Genomic DNA, 19,767 nt, shown 5'->3' with positions numbered 1-19,767 from the left:
TACAATGAATGGAATGGATGTATGAAAACTCAGGTTATAAATGAAGGACACGTTAGTTTTTTACTACCACTTAAATCGATACAGAACAAACCCCGCAAAAATTATATGCTGCACATATATATTATATATATATATATATCTATATATATATATAATAATATATATATATATATTAAATCGATCCAGAACAAACCAGCGAACATGAGGTGCTATATAATAATATTATTAATTTATAATATATAATATATATATTATATAATTAATATATTATACCATATATATAAGTGCCTATATTATATATTATTATATATATATATATATAGATATAATATATAGTATATATATATATATATATATATATATATATTATATGATTGTATATATAGTTATATATATGTATATTATATATATATATATATATATATATATATATATGTATATATATATCTCATATATATATATATATATATATATGTATATATATATATATATGTATATATATATAATTTATATATATATAGATGTATATATATATATATATATATATATATATATATATATATGTATATATCATATATATATATATATATATATATATATATATATATTATATTGTTAATAACAAAGTAAGAAAGGAAGTAAAAATGAACTTCAAGTTATAGGCTAAAAAGTGGTTGTAGCTAGCGGCCGAAAGGACGATGTAAGCACCCTTGATAAAATATCTTGAGAGTTGAACAAAGTAAAGCAGGTTATAATACTACTATTCTGTATGTAAGTGGGACATCCGCCAAGTTCTGTTTTTAATCACTTCATTTATTTAAACCTAAGACAAATCTTGTACCTTATTCAAATATATGTGTGTGTGTGTGCCTCTCTCTCTCTCAAAACTCACCTCTACAAGCAGTTGCGTCTAATTGAGACCCAACTTCAAACTGTAGGTTGATAGTGTTAGCATTTCATTGCATGAAACCATTTATCGCCATCAGCTTTGCATTAAACTACTGACATCCGGAGTTTACACTTTACTTATAGCATGTAGTTTTTATGAGAATTGCACCAATTAAGGCATATCATGAACAAAAATGTTTTATTTGCAGGTCATCATTGTATTAATTGATTGATTTGTTAGTTCTTACTGGCGTCACAACGACGAGGTTATTGACGCCGTTAGGGATTGTAACAAAGGATAACCCTGAAGTAACTTAAGCAAAATAATCCTGGTTACGCATTATAGTTCTGTTGCCGAATAAGGTTCAGAAGGCTGTGTTGCTAGCTAGCCAGATCAGTCCTGCAGTGAATGGTTGGTTAAAGAGGATTCCATTTGAATTTTATCGAGCTGTGGTAAGAATTACAGCATGAGTTTTTCCCTGACAAACTGATGGTCTCCCATCCTCAGGAGTTTCATAACGATGGCTATATTCCACCCTATAGAACAATAAACTTAAAATTGTCTCGTTTTTTTCTGTTTTTTTTTTTTTTTTTTTAGTTACATGCATGGCATAAAAATATCCTAGTGCATTAAGAAACAATGGGCTTGTCGCCGAATTCTTACATTAGATACTTTTATAAGACAATAATAAATTATACCAGACTGTTATTTAATCTGGAATTTTAATGCCAAGAAACCAGTTTCATTTATTAATCTTTCAAGTCAAAATAAACATTCAACATGGACACTATAACATCAGAGACATTCTAGTTGAAGTTAAGGGTTAGTATTGAATTATTCAGGATCCTGTTTATCAAAATATGATAACCTCTCCGTATTATTAGAAGTAACAATGTCTTGTGGCAACAAATGGCAAATTTCATGAAAATTTGCTAATGATCTGATAAGGCACCACTCTGACAACACATGGAACTTAGTACTTGTTCACCAAAGTTCGTGTATCCTGTACTTTACCACTCATCAGAATCAAAATTATAGTAATAAAGGTCATAGGACAGGTCAACGCTGCGGGGTGATATAGGATACAAATAGTCTCATGGCCACGCGTTATACGAATTCGGAAACTCGATGGGAGTGATGGAGTTGGTCGATCGGGTGCTGCGTGCGCTGCTACTCCTCAAAAAGTGGCCATTTCTATTTGGAGGTGAACGGCCATTGACCATCAGCGCGGGTAGTGCCTGGTCATCCTTGAACGGCACCTTCGTCACTTGGGCTACGGCCTTGGAAACGGTGGAGTGTCTCCTCGAAGCCAACGCCTTTAGGTCATTCAGGACGGTTTGGTGACCTAGCAGGAGAGGGCATATTTCGTTATTTTATTTATTCATTTTTTTTAAGATCATTATCGTAATTAGCAGTCGTTATTAATACCACTCCTACCTACTGTTGCTATCATCACAATCATTAGAACGAAATTTAAATAACAGAGGTTCCTTGGTTTGCAGGATTAATGTACTACTTTCATTAGCCGACCATTCAGGAGATTAAGAAAACTATAGTGGCTATTGTGAACATCAAATTGATATCTTGATTGTGAATAGTTGTAAGAAACGAGTTCTCCAAACGCTAGTGATATCACTGAATAATAATGATAAAAAAAATTACTTGGTTCATGACGTCTAAATAATTCCACACTCGGTTCCGGAAGTGCAAATGGTTCAAGTGAATACGAAGACCACAATGAAACTATAATAACATGACAATTTTTTCTTTTTGCAGAAAAAAAAAGCGAATGGGCTTCATTAAAGAAGAGTAATAATTTAACTCAATAAAACTACTAAAATACTCAATGGAATTTCAACTGTTTACACAAATTTCATGCCAATATTTTTTTCTTTTTATTCTGATTAGATAACCAGAGCCAGTCAGTACGGGAGAAACTCACATGGATTATCGCCCTGCGGAATAATGTCACTGTAGTCAATGCCATTATGTTCAAATCCAAGGACGGAAACGGCTCGAGTGACGCCGACGTTCCTCCTCCTGATTCCGTGCTCGGCGAAATCTGCACCCACCAGCTCCTCCCATTCAGACATGCGAATTCCAACGATGAATTTGTCTATGACCTGCAAAAAAGAATGTAGTCATGTAGGTTCCCAGTGGAGAGCATCTAAACGAGAAAGAGCTCGGTCATTTAATATGACAATAATTGTGATTTCAGTTTGATGTAAATGGCAATTATTTCTACGGGATAAAAACAGACAAGCAAACGTTTATGACAAGCATATAAAAACGAAGTTATATATATATATATATATATATATATATATATATATATATATATATATATATGAAACAATGTAAATTCACTATGAACAGCCTTCAGAACAGGATCATATGATTCAGATCGGATGAGAATTGCTTCTTCAACATTCATAAAAATTTCACGTTCGGAATAACGCTTTGTGTAAAAATATCACTGCTATGGTAAGTTTTTTTATTTTTTTTATTTTTTTTTTTGTCTAATGCGAGTAACCATGAATTATTTTAAAAGAAACTTTACCAGGTACTTCTGACATCGAGAAGAATTTTTTGCGGCCATGCTGCAAACCATCCAATCTACAGACAGTTTCTGGAGTGCCGTTATAAGGATTTTTTACCACTAAAATTGATTAACGGACAGGCTGTTCGGCTGCCGCTAGCCTAGCCACTAGCCCTGAGCCTATGCCCAGTGTTAAATTGCCGGTGGTATCAAGTAGAGGCAGCAACGGTGTTTTTTTTTTTTTTTTTTTTTTTTTGTGGCAGGTAGTCAGTGCTCAACTATTCCGTAAATCAGCAACTTTTTATCTATTATCAGTCGTATTATAAATCATCGAAGGATACCTAATATTACCGCTATAGTAGTGATTTTAGTCAACTAAGATTATATGAAACGCAATGTTGGGCTTTCTGTAAGAAAAAGAAAATTGTGAAGGGATATGTCCCTAGCTTAGGATAGCTACTATCTGTCGGTTGATTCCTGTGGTAAAAGATAAAGCTATTTTATATACTAGTTTTTTGTTCCGATGGCGATAGTGATGGTTACGAACCTATTCTGGTAATAGATCTTGGTGATGGTGTTGCTAATGAGTAGTTGCCTAGGGTAGTCATTACCTATCTCCCTATCTAAGGGTAAAGAAAGAGCAGTGATATTAAAGGGGAAAAAGGTCAGAGGAAGATTACATAGGTCAAAGGTGTAAAAAGGAAAGGTAGATCTAAGCCGCGGAAAAAAGATCGCATTACCTTTACGGTTATAGGTTATTGATAGTGACCTCACAGTTGATGAGTAGGTGCATGATACTACAGAATGTGATGATTTATCCCTTTGTATTGCTAGGATAGCAATCCAGTACGTGTTGGCTTAAGTGCCTTCCTCAACGATTTTCAAGTCTGTGCCACCGCCTGTATGGAACTGTTGTTAAGGGCTAACTTCAGGAGTGTATGAAAAAGATTTATACTACCTAGTAGATCAGAAACAGGCTGTTAATGTTCAACGGCAAAAAAAAAAAAAAAAAAAAAAAAAACATGGTCTACCAAAGCTTTGTTGAGAGAAGCCAGGTACTAGTACCAAGAAAACTAATGCCAGAAAGGTCGTTCCCCCTTGCAACTGCTAAAATGGGTGTTTTTGCAAAAAGAATTGTGGCAATTAACTTAATTATATTTTCAATTAAAGGTATCGTAGTCCCCATACTGGTCGTTGGGGGACTACAACTTGCTGGCCACACACCTCCAAGTAAAATATTCACAGGGATTTCAAGTAGAAGCATTCTAAGACCAAAGAGATCAGAACGTGGACATCGAGGTAGTTTTACTTTCAAGAGCATTGAAACAGCAATATGCAAAGTTGCTTTCCTACCTAGTTATGCTATAACTAGGCTACTGTGAGGACCCAAGTTATGGAAAAATTGTCTGAGAGGAAAAACAATGAAGAATATGTAGGGCATGAACCATAACACCACAAAATTAATGGGGGCTATTTCAGAATGTGTCCCCAAACTCTCAACTTGTAGTACTAATTTAGTTTGTTCCAGCAGTTACACCCAGTAAACGCCATAGAAGCGCCTCAGCGGCGTGGTTGGTATGGTATTAGCGTTCCATCTCGGTGGTCGCGGGTTCAATTCTCAGCCATTCCATTGAGGAGTGAGAGATGTGTATTTCTGGTGACAGAAGTTCACTCTCGACGTGGTTCGGAAGTCACGTAAAGCCGTTGGTCCCGTTGCTGAATAACCACTGGTTCCATGCAACATAAAAGCACCATACAAACAAACAAACACCATGGACCGGGAATATGTAGTCTCACAACAGCATCTCATCAGGATCCTGATAAGATGCTAATGTGTCCTGTTACAATGTTGCAGTACTATCTTAGGACTCAACATCTCCGACCTCAGTGTCGACAACTCCTCGTTAGTAATGGTTCATTCAAGAAAGAAGTGTCCCAAGAACAATCTCTCTTGCTTCATGTGACAATCATGAGAGCGCTCATACTCTACAGCTGACAGTGACGACTCCGGTACATCTCGCCCATGAGCTCACAAAGTGTCAGGGGCATTGTTCCATCCCTTGTGTTCTGAAAAAATCTGTCAATTCCTCAAGTAATGAAGGCAGGAGTATGGTCAAGGCAGACCACGTTTACGTCCTTCTACCTTATAGACATTCCCCACAAGTCCTTGGACACTTTTTTTTTTCTTGGGATTTGTGGTGGCTGCTGAACAAGTTATGTAGCTTACCCGTCTCCTCGAAGAGGTGTGATTATTGAAGTGAGAGAGTTTGTGTGAGTGACTGGCTTCTCTTCCTCACTATCCTTCATTCTCTTTCTTCGGGCAGAGAGTAGGATTCAAGTCGTCACGTGCTGGAACTGGCAACTGATGCAGGTTAGTGTCACATCAAGTACCCATTCTGTTTTCCTGTCCTTCGATATATAGAAGCAATTCCACCCCTTCCTCCGCAAGGGAAGGAAGGGGATCCTGACAATAAAACACCCAATACTTGTAGTTGCCTTACTATCACCAACTTTTAGATTCATCCTGGCACGTTTTTGTTATGGTTACGATTCTCGACTGACCATTGATCATGCAGTTCTTACACTCCATTCAGTATGTCAGGGGCACGGTACTCTTCCTTGCTCTATCAACCAGGAAGAGCAACCCAGGTGTATAGAACTCCAGTCATTCTGAGACTCGCTGAGATTCCTCCCTCCAATAAGTTAGTCCTCCTTATGTAAAGGACCAAGGGTTTGTGTATATCATGTTGGAACAAATGACAAGTTTTAAAGTAATTTGTATTTTTCCTAACTGTACAAACCTTAGGTCTTTTACACTTTATGCCCACCCTATGCCAACCCTCAATCTGATACCCAGGACGAAAGGCAAATTGGAATGTTTACAACTGGGCAGGCGGGGCTCCCACCTACCGGACAGCAGTTACTTACTTAACCACCTTGTTTGCGAGTTTAACGGCTGTTTACAGTTTCGCGGAAAGTAATTCCTTATATAAAGGACCTAAGGTTTGCATAGTTAGGAAAAATGCAAACTACTTTAAAAATTTGTTGTTTTTGAAAATTTTTGGAATTAGAAATTATATGCATTAATTGCCATTATCTTCATCATTATACATTGTTCACGGGTTGGTTGGGATCATTATTAACATAAATCTCTGATGTGTTTATTGATGTTTAGCAACTACATGTAAAAATAATATTTTTAGAAATTCTTGGAATTTTTTCCACTAATCAGCATTATCTTCATCATTAACAGTTATTCAGTGTTGTTTTCAATAAGTTCATTAATCATATTTTTCATCATACATTATTTACCCGGTTTTTTTAAGGAATATTATGAACATTAACATGTTTATTATTGTTTATTGATGTTTATTTTTTATGTGAGGCAATATTGATTTTTAGGAAATTCTTGGTATGTGTGAAGGTTTTAGCATTAATCATTATCTTTGTTATTAGTCAGTTTTCCTTGGTTTGATAAATGTATTATTAATGTACTTTGTTCACTAACACTTGTTAACCATATTAATTTGTTGTAAATTGTTGGTGTTTATACATTTTCTCTACATTAATCACCATTATTAACATAATGTTATTGATTATTAACTGTGTGACAATACGTATTAGTTTTTATGAAATTCTTGGAATTCCAATATTGTTTGTAGTAATCACCATTACTGCCATCATTAGGCTAATCATTATTTCCTAGTGTCTTTATGTTATATATGGTTATTAGACTACGTGTGACAGTACACTGTTGTTTTGGAAATGTTTGGGAATTTTGTTGCCACTGAAAAAACATAATGGGGGAGAGGAGGTGGGTTTTTGAACGACTTTTTTTTTGGGGGGTGGGGGTCAAATCAGCATAAAGTAACAACAATAACAATACGTATTTCACGTTTTTGCGACATAAAATGATATAAAAACTCATTTTAGTTAATAAATAGGGGAACTGGAAAAATAAAACCACATATTTTTGCAAATATAAAAAAAATGTAATATCACAGTTTCAAAGGCATCAATCATGTTATCTAGATTTGAAAGTCAGTTTTCAATGATGATTTACTTTTTGTGTTTGTGTATATACATACATACATACATACATACATACATACATACATACATACATACAGTAATACCCTGAACTTATGCAAGGTTAGATTTCCGACCCCTCGCTCAAAGGGATTTTTTTCTTAAGTTTGGCACGGTCTCTATAAAGGCTAATAAATGCTTACATGTAAAGTTTGAACACTAAATATGACCCTATTCATGTTCCCTAAGTATTAGGCTGACTTTTAAAATTAAAATTAAGGCATACCTGTCCTCTCTCTCTCTCTCTCTCTCTCTCTCTCTCTCTCTCTTCTCTCTCTCTCTCTCGCTCTCTCTCTCTCTCTCTCTCTCTCTCTCTCTCTCTCTCTCTCTCTCTCTCCTCTCTCTCTCTCTCTCATCATCTCTCTCTCTCTCCTATATCTATATATATATATATATATATATATATATATATATATATATATATATATATATACATATATATATATATATATATGTATTATATATATATAATGTATTATATATGTATTTATATATATATATATATATATATATATATATATATATATATATATAAAGTGATCTAAACTTAATGTCTCTCCTTCTACGCACATTTTAATCTTTGAATAATTTAATCATCTCAACTAGGGATGTGCCCAAGTATCGGTATCGGAAGTATCAGCTAATTTTTGTGGTATCGGTATGTGGTATCGCTGAATTTCTGGCCGATACCAGCCGATACTTTGTCACTAGTGTAGGAATTTAAAACCCTTCTAGGCTTCCTAAAAAGTAGGCAGTCCCCAGTTGGTATCGGTGCATCCCTGATCCCAACGAATGTGAGTTAATTTTCAGTAATAGTAGTAAAGATAAATGTGAAACGCACCCAAAAACAGCAGTTACTTACCTTGAGAATGATATATGTTGTGCTCATCGACCACAGGGCGACACAAAGACATGACAGTGCCTGAATACCTAGTAAATAAAACCCGCCTCCTGCAATAAATTGAATAAGTATTGTATTGTTAATATTATTATTGTTGGTTGGTTTTTGCTTTAGACTTTGCGCTAGACCTGACCTGACGCGACAGCTAGACTGACGAACCAATGAATTTGAAAAATATCTCAAGTGTCCATGACCAAGAAATTTTGCTTGCAAAAAGAATTACAAAAGGGTTTTGAACACAGTAGGCCCAACAGTACTCACCTCTGAAAAGACCTGAATTTCCATTCGTCATTTGTAAGGTGTCGTCAGCTTTCACGAACAGTCCGATGGCTAACATAGCCCACACGCCGCAGAGTCCTAGGATGATATTTTAAATTAATACAAAAAGGTGGTGTCATTTACAGTAAACACGTGCACATACATATATGTGTATATATACACATATATACATTATACATATATATATATATATATATATATATATATATATATATATATATATATATATGCTGCTACTACTACTATACTACTAACATACCGTCATCCATTCTTTCACTTGGACTGAACCATCTCAAAACAATCTGATGTCTGTCCTTTCACGTTTACTAATACCTGATCTAATTGCTTTCTTACAACTGCAGCAGAGGCATTAACGTTGTCTTTTGTAGATGCAAAAGTGCAAACTCTGTTAGTTTTATTTCTTAAAATATATCGATCATCTACATCTGAAGTATATAGTAGTAGTAGTATATATAGTAGTAGTATATATAGTATATATAGTAGTAGTAGTAGTAGTATATATAGTATATATAGTAGTAGTAGTAGCAGTATATATATATATATATATATATATATATATATATATATATATATATATATATATATAGGCTATGCAGGTATATCACATACATCCATTCAGGAAATCGCAGACAGCCACATCAGAAGAATAATTTATTAGAGGACGTTTCGCACATACAATGTGCATCTTCAGTCTGTTGAGATAAAAAACACATACATATTAGCATTCAATAATAGCAGGATTCTCAATATAGTAAAAAGACTAAAATTAACTTAAAATTGACATAAAGGACTAAAAATTGACAAGTAAAACTAAAAAGTAAAAAGTACAAATAAAAAACAAATACCAAGGCGCAACCAACCGTTAGTTGAGAAGGAAGGAGGTAGAATGACTAGACTTGGGCAAGAAGTTAAAACGTTGACTATGCCAGATAAAGCGGAGAAGATGAAACTCCACTATTCAACGAGAACAAGACGTTTAATATATAATGACTCTAGAGTGGTTATGTAATCAGAGTCTTAACAACCGAGCCTAAATAGAGAAGTGTTGTTTCTTCACCTCTATCTTGCAATTGATTGCGTGGTTTTTATGTTTGAGTGTTCAGGCCTACTTAATTTTTGACCGGTCCTGAAACTAAAGCCCATGTGACTGCAGTATCTCATCTGCAGCAGCCTCCTAGTCGATCCAACGTAAATTCCGGGAACATACCCGGGCACGTAAATTTGTAACCACGTTGGATCGCATGAACTGCTGCAGACGATCTTTGGAAGCAGAAAAAAGAGCCTATTTTGCATGGGTTGTTAGATATAAGTTTTATATTTAGACAGGGAATTTCGCACTTTCTATGATTCTAGTTAGGTGTTGTGAAAATTTGCTATTGTATATATATGGTATGGAGGCATACATTAGTTTCTTTGGTACGCCTATCATTGAATGGTGGTTTTTTAAATGCAAAGTTAAAAGTTTGTTAACAATATTAAAAAATACATTCTTAGGGTACGAGTTTCGTTGGAAGATATTAGATAAAAATTCAATTTCTTTATGAAAGATATCCCAGTTTGATGAGTATTTTATTGCTCTATGAACCAGAGTGGAGATTGCATTAAGCTTAAACTCTTTTGACAAGAACTATAAAAATTATTAGAAAGTCCCGTATATGTTTCTTTCTAAAAAAGAAGTGTTAAAACAAAAACTGACTGATCCCAGGTTATGCAAATATCAAGAAACGGTAATGAATTACCGTTTTCGAGTTCCACAGTAAAATTAATGTTTAGGGTGTTTCAAATTAATAAACTGTATATGTTTTTAGAAGAAAACATATACGGACTTTCTAATAATTTTTATAGTTCTTGTCAAAAGAGTTTTAAGCTTAATGCAATCTCCACTCTGGTTCATAGAGCAATAAAATACTCATCAAACTGGGATATCTTTCATAAGAAATGAATTTTTATCTAATATCTTCCAACGAAACTCGTACCCTAAGAATGTATTTTTTAATATGTTAACAAACTTTTAACTTTGCATTTTAAACCACCCATTCCAATGATAGGCGTACCAAAGAAACTAATGTATGCCTCCATACCTATATATACAATAGCAAATTTTCACAACACCTAACTAGAATCATAGAAAGTGAAAATTCCCTGTCTAAATATAAAACTTATATCTAACAACCCATGCAAAATAGGCTCTTTTTTTACTGCTTCAAGATCGTCTGCAGCAGTTCATGCGATCCAACGTGGTATACAAATTTACGTGCCCGGGATGTCCCGGAATTTACGTTGGATCGACTAGGAGGCTGCTGCAGATGAGATTACTGCAGTCACATGGGCTTTAGTTTCAGGACCGGTCAAAAATTAAGTAGGCCTGAACACTCAAACATAAAAAACCACGCAATCAATTGCAAGATAGAGGTGAAGAAACAACACTTCTCTATTTTAGGCTCGATTAAAGACTCTGATTACATAACCACTCTAGAGTATTAGATATTAAACGTCTTGTTCCCTCGTTGAATAGTGGAGTTTCATCTTCTCCGCTTTATCTGGCATAGTCAACGTTTTAAACTTCTTTGCCCAAGTCTAGTCATTCTACCTCCTTCCTTCTCAACTAACGGTTGGTTGCGCCTTGGGTATTTGTTTTTTTTTTTTTATTTGTACTTTTACTTTTTAGTTTTACTTGTCAATTTTTAGTCCTTTATGTCAATTTTAAGTTAATTTTAGTCTTTTTACTATATTGAGAATCCTGCTATTATTGAATGCTAATATGTATGTGTTTTTTATCTCAACAGACTGAAGATGCACATTGTATGTGCGAAACGTCTCTAATAAATTATTCTTCTGATGTGGCTGTCTGCGATTTCCTGAATGGATATATATATATATATATATATATATTATATATATATATTATATATATAATATATATATGCGGCGAGTACATCACTACTAACATACCGTCATGCATTCTTTCCACTTGACTTAACCATCTCAAAACAATCTGATCTGTCCTTTCACGTTTACTAATACCTGATCTCATTGCTTTCTTACAACTGCAGCAGAAGCATTAACGTTGTCTTTTGTAGATGCAAAAGTGCAAACTCTGTTAGTTTTATTTCTTAAAATATATCGATCATCTACATCTGAAGTTCGGGAACCTATTTATTTAATTATTTTTTCTTTTATTTTAATTAATTAATTTATTTATTTATTTATTTATTTATTTATTTATTTATTTATTTATTTATTTATTGTGTGGTTTTAATGCAACAAGCGAAAATCTGTTATATGTTACCAAGATGTTTTGACCTACCGTGTACAGACGTGGCTCCCACGGGGTCATCAATGTGTAGTTTGTCGAAGATGGGCATTGCTAGAACAGCAATCATGCCCCCTACTATTCCTACGAACAGAGCTTCCCAGGTAGTGTACAACGCACACCCAGCTTCCAGTACGAAAAAAAAAAACATTATTGAACGTTTTTGAACAAAGTGCTTCATTAATATTTTCTAGATGTGATTTGATTTATGAATTTTGGGCTGTCAAGCCAAGCACTGTGGCACTTCCGGCCAATTAGCGCTGGAGACAGGGACAAAGGGAAGTTGGTGTGGTTGGACAGCAAGCTAGAGATCCAGAAACTAAATGAAGTGAAGCACAAGGATCCAAAGGTGGAACTTGGGAGAGAATTCCAAAGTTGCGCTAAGAAGTAAATTAGAGGCGTTGACCAGCAAGAGTGGAGAATGCAAATGGGAAAGGAGATAAAGTAAAAGGCTGAAAAGTGGATGCAGCTCGAGGATGAAGGCCAGCTGCAAACACCCTTTAGTCATGCCTATTGTAAACCACGTAAGGTGCGCGACGGCACTACACCTTTGTGGGGTTCATGAAGAAGAGACCGTATGTTATGTATACCTATTAGTTTAGGTGTTTAGAGGGCTGTTCAAGATGAAGTGTAACGGTGTAGATGGTAAAAATTAAGTATGCAACACGCACTTTTGTTTCTCATGTTCTGGTGTTCTTGATTTGAAGACAACCTTTGTTTGTATTATTATCATTATTAGTATTCAAAATTGCAGCTCAATACAACGCCTTCTGAGGTCTCATTATTAATCTGGAAACATTAATAAAAAGTTCTCGAGAGCTCACCATATAAATTTGATATCTCCAAGCAACACAGCTGTTGGTCAGCATATTCTAAAGTAATGATTGTCAACATAATGATTTCCAGCATGAATGACTCGAACCACCTACCTGTCACTGATACCAGAGCACCAAGAACGCTGTTGACCACATCTCCAATTTCCAGACGATGGTTCTTATACCAGGACAGAGACATTCCAGCTAATCCTCCACCTATGCTGGACTGAAGGGTTGTCACTGCTGTACGGGCGGCGTATTTCCATTTGTCATTGCTGATGCCGAAGGTACTGTCATGGAATAGTGATTATTAACACTCCCAGCTTGTGGCTGCATTTGAAAATTGACACTTCAAACTCATAATTGCATGTAAGAATAACATTCACTTGAAATCCTTGACTGCATATAATAATAACTGACACTTCAAACTCGTAACTGCATGTGAGAATTGACACTTCAAACGCATAACTGCATGCAAGAATAATTGACACTTCAAGTGATAAAATGCTCCCACCTGCCGCAGTTGAAACCCAACCAACCCCACCAAAGCATAAACATGCCCAGAATGGCATTTGTGGGGCATCCCATCGGCAGGGGCTCCTCACCATTGTCGTATCGTCCTAGGCGAGGTCCTACCAGACGCGAAGCAATCAAAGCTGTGGGAAATCAATGAAGATTAGTTACAGAAATAAATGAATGAAACCGGCAGCCCATCCTTTTTAATATTGCCGATTCAAACACTTCCTTCTTTCCTTCCCTGCCCGGGTAGTCTTTGGAATTCTTTTCCAGTTTCTTTTCTAGTTTCAAACGAAAATGGAATAGGCGAGACCTTCTCATTATTAAAGAAGGTTCAACATGGAAGGTCTTCAATCATTCGTATGGACTTCTTAACTTTCTTGGTCAGCGTAGAAGCCCTATTTTATAAACTCAGTCTACTGTTTTATGTTGTACAAAAAGATACAATGATTCCGTCTTCAAGATTACAAGTAAAAATCAAGATATTTTCTGGGCCTCCGTAGAATTAATTTCGGGATACCTACCCGGGGGAAGTTCTCGCTAAACCAAGACACATGGGAATAAAAACATCATTATTTCCACGTTGGGATTTAGCTCATTCAAGTAAAATAATTCCCGGCTGTTCGTTTTGTGTTAACAATAAACCAAGCACTGAATAATTACAGTAATAAATTTATTGGGTTTTGATAATCTACTGAGCCTGCTTGTGTCTACATACACTTGAAAAGATCTTGCCGAAGGAATACTGATTTTGACTAAGAACAAAGAAAATCTTTTATCTCACCTGAAGCTCCACCGCACACATGTACACCACAGGATCCAGCAATGTCAATAACACCGAGATGGTAGAGGAAGCCATGTTTGCCCCAAATCCACCCAGCTGGCACACAGTAGACCACTGTATTCACGGCAGAGAAGAGCACATACGCGACGAAATTAAACCTGAACGAGAGAAATTATAGTTGATTGGCCTGCTTAGTTTGTCATCATTCATCTCAGCGACTAATTCAATACCAGTGTGAAGTCAGTTAAATCTCTCTCTCTCTCTCTCTCTCTCTCTCTCTCTCTCTCTCTCTCTCTCTCTCTCTCCTGGTTGCAACCTTTTTCACCCTTTTAATCAGAATTAGTTACATTTTGAATTCTGGGGCACTAAATAAATATAAAAGTACTCTTATTGAACAAAATAAGCAGAAGGAATCACTAGCACTTTGGGAAAAGATTGAATGAATTTACATCGGTTTTGAATTTGGTCCTGTGACAATTGGTGACAGACTGAGCTGACTTTATGCCCACAAGGTCTCTTGCTCCTACGAGCTGCCCGTGTCGTACCTCTCAGCCACTGCTCCTGAAACAATGGTGGTTGCAGTCGTAGCGAAGGAAAGTTGAAAGAAGAACGTCGTGCAGACTACGCCCATTTCATCCTCCTCAGGGTTGATGGCGAAACTGCCCCATCCGCAGAAGGGGGTCGTCCACTCCGACTGACCGAAGGAGAGGGAGTACCCGAAGAGCCAGTAGGTGAAGCCTCCGAGAACGACGTCGACCACGTTCTTCACCATGATGTTGGCCTCGTTCTTCATGGACACGGCACCGGACTCCAAGAGGCCAAAGCCTATGGGATACCAGATGAAAACAAATGAATGAACAAGACTAAATCGCTTAGGCCTACGCGATTAGAAGGAAAACTCAAATCTTAGAAAACTTGATCAGTTAATGAAGAGAATGTCAGGTAAGTTCAATGAAGATTCTGAAGGGGTCGAAACTCAATATTGGTCAAAAGACCGGGAAAGAATGTGCGAAACTGAAACAGCTATGAAAGCAAAACCGAAATGATATGAAGGTTCAATATTTTGAAAAGAAGTAAACAACGGAATGAGGAGAACCGAAGGAAGCGCCTAAGTAAATGAGGAAAGTATAAGATTCAGTAACTACGGATGGAAAATGAACACGAATCTTCTACACAATTATCGAAGAAAGTATGAGTTTTTTTCTTTTATCTTCTACAAAAAGGGGTACTTAAGCATGGCTTAACCGCTGTTAAGTAACGGATGTTCGAAGATGTAGCCCCTGAAATAGACTATATAAGGTAAAAGCTGTGTTTTTTTTTTATATCCCCCAGGGCTCTTTAAAATTAAAGTTTACAATTGCAAATTTACACAACTGAAAAGGGCTGGTCAGCAACGTTAGCATGCTAATTACAATAAACTATTTAAGAAGACTGCTAAGTTACATCAGTATTTTGTCATTATGAATAACATTTTTGGGAATTCAGTGTAAAGCAAAAATTACAAAAACATTTCCAGCAACTGGGGAAGGTAAAAAAAAAGAAAAAATAATATATGCTCATATTTACTTGAGTACCCAATTTGAAGTTACATAATAATTACCACATGCCAGTATACACATACATGGTGGATTTTGATAATTCCCATTGGCTGCCAAAACCATTGATAATGTCGACAAGTAGTGAAGATCAGGATTTCCTACTCACCTGACTGCATAGTGAAGATGATAAAAGTGGACGTCAGGATCCACGAAGCATCGTTGCTAAAATCATGCTCGGATCCTAGCGCCACACCCCCTCCCCTGAACCCCGTGAAGTTCGTGGACGTCCCGTTGTTCATGGCAATTTCCATGCTGAAGTTGGTGTCCATGGCGAATGTGTCTATGGTCATGTTGTCTGAGTTGGTGGGAATCAACGTGCTGTTGGAAAATGGAATTTGGGAAAATGCGGATTATTTTATTTAAAATCGAGATAAATTGTCGTTTGAATTGTCTCAATTATTTCAGCACTGATGACCACGGAATATAGTTTTTTACCAAAGTGGAAAACGAACAAGACGTGAAGCTGTGATGTCAAACTAACCCACGAGACGTTGGTGAGCTTGTATGCAAATGCAACACATCTGTCGTGCAATTCAATTCAAAGTGAAGTTTTGTGAAATATAACTTACAGTACAATACATGTCAACTGTCTTCTATAAACAACATAGTATTAAAACAAACCGCTGTTGGAAGGCTCTGAAGTAGATTTGCACATACTACCAGGGTGTTGTAGAAATTGACCGGTATAGTTTTTGCAGTCGTCGAAGGCGAAATGCATACAAGACAAAAGATCAGTTACTTATCCACTGGCGAAATATATCTAGTTAACTGGGGCTGTAAGAACGGCATTTTTACCAAAATGTCCGTCCTTCCCTTGTACATATCTTTACATTATATACCAAAATGTAGATGAGTTCACGGCCTTCCCGCCGTATTATATATATAGTATATATATATATATATATATATATATATATATATATCTATATATATATATATATTCATATATATACCGGCGGGAAGGCCGTGATGAAATCTGTACACTCAGTTATATGTATATAATATAATATATATATATATATATATAATATTATATATATATTATATATACCGGCGGGAAGGCCGTGAAATCCTGTACACTCAGTTATATGTATATTTCTAGGAACGAAGAAAGGACAATCACAGCAGGGACTCCGTCCCCTTTTGTATGTGTGCGTGACGGACATTACGTTTCCGTCCGCACAGCCTCCTTATACGCATCCGTCTCAGCTTAAAACTACGGGCTGCTCTGTGAGCAAGAGCCCGTGCTGGCACAAGGCCAGCTTAATCTTAAACAACAACAAGAAAATAAAAAAACGGGCTGCTCTAGGACCAAGAGCCCGTGCTGGCATTAGGCCAGCTTAATTTCGAACAACAACAGCAATAAAACTACGGGCTTCGCTACGAGCAATAGCCCGTGCTGGCACAAGACCAGATTAAACTGGCCTTATGCCAGCACGGGCTCTTGCTCCTAGAGCATCCCGTAGTTTTAAGCGCTCGTTGTTGTTTGAGATTAAGCTGACCTTATGCCAGTACGGGCTCTTGCTCACAGAGCATCCCGTAAGTGTAAGCGCTTAGAGACGGATGTTGTGACTGTGCTTTCTCGCACCTAGAAATATATATATATAAGTGAGTGTAAAGGGTACATTTTTTAGTCATATATATCGGCGGAAAGACCGTGAACTACTCTGCATTTTGGTATATAATGAAAAGAAATGTACAAAGGAAGGACGGACATTTTGGTAACAGTGCCGTCCTTACAAGGCTAAGGTAAAATCATAATATCAGGAGGTTAAAAGAAATGTGGCTTGTGGTTCAGTTAGTACTAATGGGAAGTCTCAGCAAATGAGTGAATTACAATATATAAATACCTACAACTACTACCACAATTGCTACTTCCTCCCTGATGAACGAACACATAATATACTACTGGTGGTGGCGTTGAGTTATTATATAAGAGGATTTTACCTTTCATTACTCATTAGTTCATGAGTAGCATTGATTAGCTCAAGGAAGAGAGGCTGCATCTCCCCGCTGAAGCTGTTATTGTACCTACGGTAAAATGATTCATAGATTACTTCTTCAAGCTCTCCAAACGAAGTCCAGTACGGTTTGGTAGTTTCTGAATTTCGTGTCAAGCAAATACTCTGTCAGCTCCACAGGAAAAATACATTTCATTACACTTCTCAGTTGATCTAGTTGATCTTGGTAACAACTAATTTTTTTCATTTTTTAAAGATGGAAACGGCATCAAGAATTGTCAGCTCAGAATCAGAGGTAAATAATTTTGTTTTTATACGGAAACCTCGGCAATTTCCCATGTTTACAAAAGTTCACTGGACAGTTTCGTTAAAAGTAAAGAAGCGAGAGAGAGAAAAAAATAGTGCTATCTTCATTTCGTACATTAGCGGGATTTACAAAAAATGCTTTAAAAATTTGGCTATATTAGTGAAAAATTAAACCAATATCTCAACATGAAAAAGTAAATTTGGATGTGTAAACTGAAATATATGAAACCTATATGTAAAGTGTGTTGCAATTGTGTGAACAGAGACTTGTTCATTTTCTCTAATAATTGGGACACTGGTATAGAAAATGGTTCCTGAGATTCAAGTTATTAAGGGGGGGACCATGTTATACTTCCTACTTCCAATTGCTAAGTGATTTGTCATGATTTATGATTCAACATATGTAAGAAATGTGTATACGTGTGTGTATACCTGATGTATATTTATGTATATATATATATATATATGTATATATATATATATATATAATACACACACATATTCATTTATTTATTTATTTTATACACACACACCGTAAAACACTGCTTTGTTTTCTTGGAAAACTCGTGACTATATATTATCACACAGTAAGTCATTTCCCCTGAATATTTTAAAAGGTTCCCCCCCCTCCCCCCAGCTCTTCATCACTCCCATCCTCCAGTCTCTCGATGTGACCCACCACCTCGAAGCTTTGTCCCTTTTTTTTATGACCAGTGTTACCCCTTCTTTGTGTTTCTACATTTTTAACCCTTCCAGTCCATCTCATTATTGCATATACCACTCAAATAGTATAGTTCAGCAGCTTCAAGATTCTACCATCCAGCTACATTTAGCATCCACTCTTAATTTCCATAAGGAAGAGTTGGCTAAACAATCCCTTCTCACATACAAATTTTTGTTTCTAAGAATACTACTCTTCTCTTTCAACTGCAATGCATTTATTACTTGTGGTATAGTAAGAGAGAAACCTTAATCACAGAGGATACAGAATTTCTCTCTCTCTCTTAGAGGAGGGAAAGTTATAACCCAGGGGAAACAGAATTAGGGTTGAATTTCGGCAGCTTGGTAATAGAAAGGAATGCCTGTTAAAATAAAAAAGATCTCAGTGATCTTAGTTATATTTAAAGATACTTAATGTTGTTCTGAAGTGTAGAATGATCACTGGAATTGATTTAGATTGAGGATCATCATTACTAATATTTAAAAGAAATACAGACTTAGGAAGAAAATAAACCTCAACATTGAATATGGAGAGAGAGAGAGAGAATACGACTAGTAAACAAGAATCTTCACTAGAAAATATTGGAAATTAGTAAAATACTTACTAAAATTAGTTGTAAGCGCTCTAATCTCACACTACTATTAGCCGAAGAATAACATTGACTCCTACCAGTTTAACACGAAATGCTAACTTTTTCGTTGAGTTCTTAAGGAGAAAACATCACTTATTTACTCATTTGTAAAACCCGCTACTTACTTGGTAGACATCGTTGCATGCAAGGCTTTTTTCAGGCGTTTGGGAAAGCAACTGCTTGCAATCATGCGATGAATTCCAGTTGTCTGAAAAATAAGACAAAACTTTCGGATAGTTATCTGATTTCACGTTGTTTTGAAAAGATGCTTTATATTATCAGGTCAGAAAAGTAAAGTAGCTGTTGACCGGATTAAGAGGTAACTTGAGGATGGCTTAAGAAGGTTTTTTTTATCACCTAGAAAAAACTTTAGAATTATTTGGAGAAATCTGTTGTAGAAATAA

The 19,767-nt window shown here is 36.0% G+C and overlaps 1 protein-coding gene across 2 annotated transcripts; it reads right to left on the bottom strand.

Annotated features, from left to right (window-relative positions):
- Positions 1–644: 644 nt before the first annotated feature.
- Positions 645–19,567, bottom strand: LOC135222175 (putative ammonium transporter 3). Of its 2 annotated transcripts, XM_064260335.1 has the most exons (11): positions 19,489–19,567; positions 15,851–16,062; positions 14,692–14,971; positions 14,147–14,304; positions 13,361–13,502; positions 12,961–13,136; positions 12,026–12,157; positions 8,680–8,775; positions 8,380–8,468; positions 2,832–3,012; positions 645–2,234 (listed from the first exon to the last, which is right to left on the bottom strand). In XM_064260335.1, the coding sequence occupies exons 1-11, from the start codon at positions 19,551–19,553 to the stop codon at positions 1,984–1,986; spliced, it is 1,782 nt and encodes a 593-aa protein (XP_064116405.1). In that variant the 5' UTR covers positions 19,554–19,567; the 3' UTR covers positions 645–1,983. The 2 variants fall into 2 exon arrangements, with proteins under 2 accessions (XP_064116405.1, XP_064116406.1); XM_064260336.1 differs by lacking the exon at positions 12,026–12,157.
- Positions 19,568–19,767: the final 200 nt, after the last annotated feature.

This window comes from Macrobrachium nipponense, chromosome 3 (genome assembly GCF_015104395.2).
Source record: "Macrobrachium nipponense isolate FS-2020 chromosome 3, ASM1510439v2, whole genome shotgun sequence".
In the NCBI taxonomy this organism is placed as follows: domain Eukaryota; kingdom Metazoa; phylum Arthropoda; class Malacostraca; order Decapoda; family Palaemonidae; genus Macrobrachium; species Macrobrachium nipponense.
Note: the sequence above shows the minus strand (reverse complement) of the source record. Positions and strands in the feature narration are given on the sequence as shown.